General features: G+C 50.3%; 1 protein-coding gene across 2 annotated transcripts; it reads left to right on the top strand.

Annotated features, from left to right (window-relative positions):
• The first annotated feature begins 1,199 nt into the window (after positions 1-1,199).
• ZNF76 (zinc finger protein 76) lies at positions 1,200-9,073 on the top strand. Of its 2 annotated transcripts, XM_010293164.1 has the most exons (13): positions 1,200-1,272; positions 2,602-2,682; positions 3,459-3,536; positions 3,688-3,890; positions 4,938-5,039; positions 5,286-5,361; positions 5,718-5,843; positions 6,211-6,390; positions 6,668-6,901; positions 7,299-7,441; positions 8,243-8,395; positions 8,505-8,618; positions 8,969-9,073. In XM_010293164.1, the coding sequence occupies exons 1-13, from the start codon at positions 1,200-1,202 to the stop codon at positions 9,071-9,073; spliced, it is 1,668 nt and encodes a 555-aa protein (XP_010291466.1). The 2 variants fall into 2 exon arrangements, with proteins under 2 accessions (XP_010291466.1, XP_010291467.1); XM_010293165.1 differs by lacking the exon at positions 8,243-8,395.
• Positions 9,074-9,159: the final 86 nt, after the last annotated feature.

Genomic DNA, 9,159 nt, shown 5'->3' with positions numbered 1-9,159 from the left:
CGCCCCGCCGCTCCCCTCTAGGCTCGCCATCGCGCCGGGCCCCATCCTGCCCCTCAGGGCGCCAGGCCCTGCCCTGTCCCCAGCCCGCCCTGATACGGGAGGCACGTCCGCTGTCACCGCCTGGGTGGCTTCACGCCGCAGCCTACGCCTGGCTTTCCTCAGACAGCGCCTGCCTCATCCCTTCCAGGGAGTCGCGGCCCCTCCAGCAGCGCTTACATGGGTTTGCATTGCAGTCAAAGCAGCTCAAAGGAGCCTCGATGCCCCAGCGACACTGCTGGGACAGAGCCTGTGCTGGGAAACGAACTGCAATGCCTCTCAGGAGGTGTCAGCCCTCAAACCAGGCAGAATCTGCTGCAGCTGGAGTGGAGCTGTCTGGGGGGTGTAGGGAGCACTGGGGTTAGAGGGCACTAAGCGTGGCGCAAAGCCTGCCTGCACACCTGGGTGCTGCAGTGGCAGACAGAGTGGTCAGACTTGTTCCTGGAAGTCAAAATAATAAGACATTAGGCTATCTCAGAGATTACTCCTGAAGAATACACTGCAGCTGCTTTTAAAGATTATTTATCAGCAGAGTGCCTCTGTAGCAAAGTGTTCTTGTGGGGGGTGTGAAGGTTATCATCTTATCCATCATCTGCTTATGGCCCAAAATTCTGTTCCTCAGAAGGCCAGGAATTAGACAGGAAAGGGAAGGGAGAATGAGGAGGCTTCCAGAGATAAAGCTTATCATCTTGCCCCTGTCTTTTGGAGCACAGGACACCCTCAGCCTGTAGGTTCAGACTTTAAAGTACTCTGAAACCTTTCCTGCAAATCATTTGGAGGATGGGAAGGGCTTGAATGTGGCATTTACACTATCTCTAAAAAGACCCTGTCAGTTCACAGACTTGATAAGCTTTATCTTGTATTTTTCTGTGGAATAGGTTGTTAGCCCTGCCTGCCATTGGTATGGGAAGGGGTGCATCTTTTGTCTAGTTTAATCCTTTATAATCTCAAAAATAGTTTGTCATTCAAGCTTTTGTTGATGTGCAAAAGTGAGTATATATGTGTTGGGAGAAAATAAAATTTGAATTGTACTTTTTATTGAAGGCTTGCAACAAAGACGACGACTCGCTGTTCCCCAAACCTCTTGCTCTGGGTTCCAGTGCTCTCTGCGAGCACACTGAGTAAAGTGAAATTCATGTCTGAGGACCAGTCATCTGGGCAGGATGGAGAGCTTGGGCTTGCAAGCAGTGACCCTTAGTGACGGGACGACAGCCTACATTCAGCAGGCTGTCAAAGGTAACGGTTCCTTTGAGCTGCAAAGTCTAAAAGTCTCTTGATTGACCCTGTGAAATTAAAGTCAGACTTATCAAAAGTGCCCTCATGGCACGCAAACTCTCATATATCTTATATGGTTGCTTGGTACAGGAAGCTAGCAGCTATCTGTTAGATTTGCACAGAGGAGTGATGCAGCAGAAATAAACATGCCTCTGGTTTGGAAATAAAGCTTTGGAGATGGCAGAGCTGTTGCTGTAGAAGATGAAGGTTCTGTTCAGACTAGAGTGAGCCCTCCAGGGTAACTGGGGAAACAGAGTTCACGCTATGGCCTGCAGGACTCTCTTCAACCAAAACTTCCCCTGAAGCTAAGCAGGATGTTTTACTTCACTGAGATGCATAGGATTTGGTTCACAGTAAGTGCTGTTCTCACTCAAAGGGGTGCAGAGCTCAGTGTTGGTTAACTGAAGCGATAATCAGTGCCAAATGCAACATCTCCCCTTATTTTGGTGTTTGTGAGGTGCTCCTTCCTTCACCACTGTTCCTGAGAAAAGGAACATGCTGTTTCCCAGCCTGTGAAACAGGACGGTTGGGGTGCAAGGCTTCGTGTCCTGGGGATTGCTGTCTTGCTTTCTTTTCTGTGCAAACTCACTGCAAGTTTATTACACGTGTGGAGTTGGACTGTCTTGAAACCGCTAGGTTTTGTGCCACACACCACGCCCCCCCCATTGTGCATCAGCTGAAAGCAACTGGATTCCTCGTGTTCAAGTGGGATAGGGCAATGTCCTCCCTGCATCAAGTAATTTGGTAACTAAAACACTACTACAGGGTTACTCAGAGTTACACTATTATAAGAGCCCAGGCTTCACAACCCGTCAAGGGTAGCAACACTTCAGGGTCTGTAATTTTTTTCCAAAAGTTGATCCTCCACCAAAGGAGAGAAAATAAATCTTCAGGCCCTTGCTGATGCTGTTGAAAGCTCCCAGTTGACTTTTTTTCTCCGGCACAAGAATAATTGCTTTCTACTTTAGATCCAAAACGCTTAGTACACATCATTCTTTCTGCTTCTTGGCTTACAGAGCTGTGAAGGGCAGTGTGTAAACAAGTGATGACTGAGGTTCTTTGTCTGGTATCCTCCTGTCTAGGAAAGGGAGGCTCCAGCATTTCTGGGAAGTGCAGTGCCTCTGTGGCTATTCAGGGGAAAGCCTGGTAAATAACAGCTTATAAGTAACTGTTTTGCTGTCTTCTGTGGGACTGGTTTCCTTGTGAAGATGTGGCAAAGGGAACAGCTCATGGGACCAGAAAGACTGGACTCTGTAGACAGTGCTGATGGCATTTTTTAAAATGTTTCAGGTGAAAAACTGATTGAAGGGCAAGTCATTGAACTTGAAGATGGGACTACAGCTTATATCCATCAGGTGACAGTTCAGAAAGGTGAGGACATAAATTCACCTCTTTCTTTTTAGAAGGACGTTGTAGATGTAACTGCAGTTATCTGTGTTCCAACAATCAGGCTCCTCTATTAGCTCTAGGTTTAAGAGGTCCATATAGGTGTGGGGGTTTTTTCTTGCCCTTTGTTTTGAGGCTGGATGAGCGAGGACATAGAACACGTGATTTTCTGCAAAGTTTTTAGCAATCTTACAAGCAGGCAAATTTGCTGGTGGTGTAAGCAAATGTTTGTTAAGTGTTGTTTCACCTGTGGGCGCTCTCACAGTTGTCAGTCTGACCGATTACAAGTCTACAAGCAAGGCCAGTAAGCTGTGTGCTGTGTTTGTGCCAACGACAGGGCCCAAATAAAGTTTCTTTCATCTAGGAGCAGTTGGACAGGAATTTCCTCTGAACTCTAAGATAATATATTACTTCTGGAATAGGTGTTGGGCAGGGAGGGCGGTGGGGATTGTTGGAAGGAGTGTCGTCTTGGTTATTGACCCATCAGCCAATGTCACCTCCGAAATGAGGTGGCATTAATTAATCTTGAGAGATTATGAGAATTCATTTCATGTGGCAGGAACCAGAGCGGCATAGAGTAATCCTCCCCAGCCACCGTGAGGTGTAAAAGGGCAGGTAGAAAGAACTCTGCTGCTCTGGGCAGTCCTCCCTTCGCCCTCCCAAGCTCCTTGTATGCAGCCTCCCTTTTCAGTTCTTAAAAGGTCACTTGAAACTCACCAAGTCTACTAATAAGGTATGTGGATTTTTTTCTTTTCTTTCAGAGTCTGTAGCTTTTGAAGATGGTCAACCAGTAGTGTTGGAAGATGGCAGTATGGCCTACATACACAACACAGCTAAAGGTAAAGCATGTTCCCTGTTCTTCCCTTGGCAGCTGCAGTAGAAACTGCCAAGTGTCACAGATTTCCAAGGCTGTAGGTAGCCTAGGGAGATGAAGAGTGCCTTGCACTCAGCAGCTCTTTTACATTTGATTTTATTGGTTTCCTTTTGCAGAAAGTTATGACCCCAGCACCTTCGAGGCCGTCCAGCTGGAGGATGGCTCCACTGCCTATATACATCGTCCTGTCATCATGCCACCTGGCAGCACCATCCTGGAAGTACAGGCAGAAACTGGGCTAGAGGAATTGGCTGGAGAGGAGAAAGATGATGCCTTTGATGTTGAGGACATTAATGCATTAAAGCAGTATGCCAATAAGGTGAGGACACAACGCTTCTTTCATGGTCTGCCAGCGGCACTGAGGGGCTGGTGTAGTAGTCCACATTTGGCCTGGGGTTTAAGTGTCCTCCCTTTGTTAGTACTTCTGTATGTCTGTTTTTCAGCAATGCCAGCTTTGAGAAGAGAAACTGGACAGGGCTCCTGTGAGAGTGCTACCACTGAGAGCTGGTTAAGGACCTAGAGCGGGGCAGGACCCTCTAGCTAGTTCCTACAGAGTGCTGGGCTTTTTACCCTTAACCTACTGCAGGCACTGATTTATCACTCCAGTGATACAGCTGGATTTTTTTTCTTGCTTTATATGTCCCTCCTTGAAGGTGCTCTCCTTCTGATTGCCAGGTTTCTCATAGTGCCACCTGGGTATGATATTCTCTTCCACAGATGATTCAGGCAGCAGAACAAGACCAACCTTTTACATGTCAGGAGTGGCTAAGTTAGGGCATGGGTTGCTCGCCTGCTCCGTGCTGTGCAGGGAGCTATGAACAGTGCCTATGCCTCTTTGCTTGCAGGTGTCTGACGAAGAAGAGGAGGGAGTTACAAGCACCTGCCATATGAAGAGTGAGAACTCCAGCTACATCCCTCCCCAGGTCTGAATTTTTCAGTGATGCATTTCTGAAACTAGGCCGAGCTCCTCGATGCAGAGCACTTTGCCAGCTAGTAATTAAAAAAGCGTTGTGGCTTCTCTGCAAGGTTAGCAAATATATTAGCTGCAAGTTTTACAAATGACCTAAGTGAAGCAGAGAGAGGTGAGTTATGTGTCTGAGAAGACCCAGTGAGTCTGGAGGTGTGAATGGGAAATCCTGGCCCCTAGACTCTTGCCCTGTCACCTGGATTGCACCATGTGATTTTATGCACCAAATGATTCTATGATGTGCGTACAAGCTGAGTTTACAGGAACGTGTTTTTGTGAGCGTAACTGAAGGAGTGAATATGTATAGCAAGTAGGGAAGTTATTTGTATGGGCTTTGCAAAGCCTGCTGTAGTGGCTCGCTGAATTAGTTTCCGTATGTCTCTATATTTGCAGGAGGAGGAAGTGCACAGCAGTGAGAAGGGGCAGCAGGTTGGCAGTAGAGCTTTCCGTTGTGGGTACAAAGGCTGTGGCCGCCTCTATACCACAGCCCACCACCTAAAGGTAAAGCAGGTAACATGTAGTCTGGCAGACCAGACGTATCCCTGTGTTACAGTGCCAGATCAGAACGCTGCTATACAAAAGGCTGAGTTGTGTGCTTGACTCCCTAAGAGATCCAGATGTGTTAATTGGCCAAGGTGAAATCCAACAGAGAACTTGAGATTCTCTCCAGCAGCCAGATTTCTCCACACTGTTTTCCTTCCTCCTTGTCTTGGACCTCATTTTAGGGACCTGTTCTTTCTTTTCCAGGTACATGAACGTGCTCACACAGGTGACCGGCCATATACGTGTGACTTCCCAAGCTGTGGGAAAGCATTTGCTACAGGTAATGATTTCTCTCTTGAGCAAATTTTGTTTTCTCTCTGGTCCAAACCACTCTTGAGTATTGTTCCTGGCTTTTTTCCAGCAAAGCACAATAAGCATAGCTTTTAAAGCCTTCTGAGAAGGAATTGCAGTGTGGGAGACTGCCCGGGACTTGATTGATTATGGACAGATTAAAGGAGCTACAGAAAGAAGCCAAGTTGTCAGTGGTGTTGTGAGGCTTTTTGGATATTTCTTCCCCTTCAGCTTTGCAGACAGAGGACAGACGTTCAAAAATGCATGAACTGAGAGGTGGTACGCAGCCTGCTGTATTATTTCCTTCTCGTTATAAAATTTAATCATGACTTCTTTCCTGGACAGGATACGGGCTGAAGAGCCACATGAGAACACATACTGGTGAGAAACCATACAAGTGTCCAGAAGATGTGTGTAGCAAAGCCTTCAAGACCTCTGGGGATCTACAGAAACACATCCGGACACACACAGGTGAGCAGTACAGGAGGAGAACTGAGCTCCTCATTGAAAGGGCCTCCAAGATAAAGTACTGCTTCAGCCTTTGTGCAGGACATGTCTTTTTGCATCTTTGGTGAAGCAAGGCAGGACTGAAGTTGTCTTCAGACAGAAGTAGATGGGCAGTAGAAGGTAGTACTAGGGATTCTCGACTCAGGTACGAACGGCAGAGCAAAAGGGGTAGGGATGCCAATGTTGCTAGAGGAAATATGCCAGCAGCTGGGTCTGATCTGAGGTCTCCTTGTTGTCATACTGGGGAGGAGTGAAGGGACACAGGTGTCCAGGGCATTCCAGGCAGCTGTGTTGTAGCAGGACTGTGATCCACATTGCTCTGTCAATGCAGGTGAGCGTCCCTTCAAGTGCCCCTTTGTGGGCTGTGGCCGCTCTTTTACCACATCCAACATCCGCAAGGTTCACATCCGAACGCACACAGGCGAGCGGCCGTACATGTGTCCAGAGCCCAACTGCGGAAGGGGCTTCACCAGTGCCACCAATTACAAGAACCACATGAGAATCCACACAGGTAAGAGGAGGAGAGGGTGGAACGCAGACGGCTCCTCGCCAGTCAGCTGGCTGCACTGATGGCATGTGGCAGCAGGGAAATCGGATCATTTCCAGGCCAGGCATTGCAGGGGTAGTTCCGGGGGTAGCCAGGTAGTTAAAGGAAATAGGGATTGCTTTATTGGGTGGATTATTGTTCCAGTGGTCTGTCTCCAGCTATTCCTTCTTGATGCGGAATCCCTTCCCAGAGCATGAGGAGGGTGAGTGGGTTAAAGTCTGCTCTGTGGCCTCTGCCCTAGGAGAGAAGCCGTACATGTGCACTGTGCCGGGCTGTGGAAAGCGCTTCACCGAGTACTCCAGCCTCTACAAGCACCATGTGGTCCACACGCACTGCAAGCCCTACACCTGCAATAGCTGTGGGAAGACTTACCGCCAGACCTCCACGCTGGCCATGCACAAGCGCAGCAGCCATGGCGAGCTGGAGGCTACGGAGGAGAGCGAACAGGCCCTCTACGAACAGCAGCAGCTGGAGGGTGAGCAACCAGTCCCCCATCACCTGGCTCAGGCCATGTGGCAATGGGGAAAGAGATGACAGCAAGAGCCTGCAGCCTCCCCTCCCGCAGACCCAGGTCTGTGCTGTGCCCTTCTGCCTCCCCCGTCAAACCCACATCTGTGTCACAGATGAGAGAGAAGGGTTCCCCATGGTCCTCACTGTATGTTACCAGTTGGGAACGAACTCCTGCCCGTTCTGTAGCACAGGGAGAGGTAAAAACCATTCTTCCCAGGCCAGCACTGGGTTGTCATCGTGATCTTGTACTCTTCTGTGCTGGCCCTTCAGGGGACAGGCAGATCCTGGGGTCTGGGGTGTGCTTTCACCCTCTGATTAGTGCTTCGCTCACCCCTTTTGCTCTTCCCTCTTCCCTGACTCAGCTGCTGCTGCTGACAGAGGCTCCCCCCTGAAGAGCCAGCATATTGCTTTCCTGTCAGAGATTGAGGAAGATGAAGAGGAAGAGGAAGAGGAAGATGGTATGCCTACGCAGGTCTCACTTATCTCTCAGGATGGGACAGAGCAGGTATGGACACTGATAGCCTCCAGCATGTGGGGAACAGCAGTTAACTGAGTGAGATTCTGCCTCTACCCAGCCTTGGAGTTCTCTTTAAGGCTTTTTTCAGCGTCAAACAGACCCTGGGGCTTCATGGGCTCTGTCTGTCATGAGGGCTCCCTCCTTACAGCCTTACCCCACTGCTGCACTCTTGATGTGGAGGGTAAAGAACGGGCCTGTGGTCCCCGACTTGCCTTTTTGCTGCACATGGTTTTGCAGGCGTTTGCCCAGGCTTGTGTGCAGCACGGGGCAGCCCTCGCCTCCCAGAGAGCTGTTGAGAGGCAGCTCCCGATCTCTGCTGACACAGGCTGGATTTGGAGATTGTTTTTTCATCGTTTGTATAGGGCAGTGCTTTTCTTGTACTTCCCTCCACCAGCTGCCCATGTGCTGACTGAGAAAAACTCTCTTCTGTGGCGTGGGGCAAAGGAAACAGCTGCCACAAGTAACGCTTGTTTCCTCTTAGGCTGAGGTGTTCCCTGCTGCAGCAATGCACAAGCTGCCCCTTCAAAACCTGGAGAGAAGATGTTAAACGGGAAGGGGAGGTCTGGTAGAAGGGGGAGGGCTGGAGACCTGAGGTCTGTGAGTTCTCCATTGATCCTGTCCATGACCCTGGGTAAAGTCCTTCAAGTTCTCCCTGCCCTAGGTCTTGCATGCAGAGCAGGAGAGAATATTTCATCCTTACTGAGACCTTTGTGTTGCTAAACTCGGGAGTTATGTAAGGCTTCCTGAGAAGCCATCCTGGCTGAGAGCATCCGCTGTTATCCTGCCCAGGTCAGTTTGTCGCAGGAAGCGCTGCAGGCCCTGGGCAGTGCAATCAGCATGGTGACGCAGAGCGGTGCCCTCGCCGTGCCTGAGGAAGAGCTGGCAGGTGGCAACACACACACCGTGACTGTGGCCAACACGGATGGCAGCGAGACGCAGCCGGTACAGACAAAACTGGGACCTTCCCTTTTCCCCGCGGAGAAACAGCCTGCTAGAAGGGAATTGCATTTGCTTTTAAAACATGATTGGTTTTTATCTTAACTTTTTCTAGGTCACCATTGTCACTTCTGGGGCGGTCGTGTCTGAAGAATCAGCCATCGCATCCCTCCATCCTCAGCAGGTGGCGTTGCTGGCTACTGCCAGTGGCACCCACATAGCAGTGCAGGTACCGCACAGCTCCTGCCACGATCCCTCATCCACTCCCTGGCTTCAGCGCTTACCCTCTTGCTCTGCTGCATCTCCTCTTGCCCAGGGTGCTGGGTTCATAGTTCCCAGATGCCTTGTGTATAGAGGAGAGCAGGGATGTGCTCCTTGGATTGCAGAACGCTCCTTTGTAAACAGCTTTTCCCCATCATAGACGTGTCTCTCTCTGTTGTGCCCTGATGCTTTCTCCCTGTGTCACCCACTGCCAATCCCTCGTACCTCTGCCCCACTGGGGCTGCCCTGAGCGAGCCCGCGCCTCCTGAGCCCACCTCTCGGGAGGACATTCTTAACTCTCTCCCTTTCCTCCGCTAGTTAGAAGAGCAGCAGAGCCTGGAGGAAGCCATCAGCATGGCCGCAGCAGCAGCCCAGCATGAACCTGTAACACTTGACGCAGCCGTGTCTGAGAATGGGTGCTGAGACCCTGCAGAGCCTCCCGGGCAGGGAGAGCAGGCAGCCCGAGCCTGTTCTCCATGGCGGCCCCGGGGGCTGGCGGGCCCGGCCCC

The sequence above is a fragment of the Phaethon lepturus genome, unplaced genomic scaffold (genome assembly GCF_000687285.1).
Source record: "Phaethon lepturus isolate BGI_N335 unplaced genomic scaffold, ASM68728v1 scaffold27948, whole genome shotgun sequence".
Lineage (NCBI taxonomy): Eukaryota > Metazoa > Chordata > Aves > Phaethontiformes > Phaethontidae > Phaethon > Phaethon lepturus.
The sequence above is the reverse complement of the archived record's forward strand: the minus strand, read 5'-3'. Positions and strand labels throughout refer to the sequence as shown.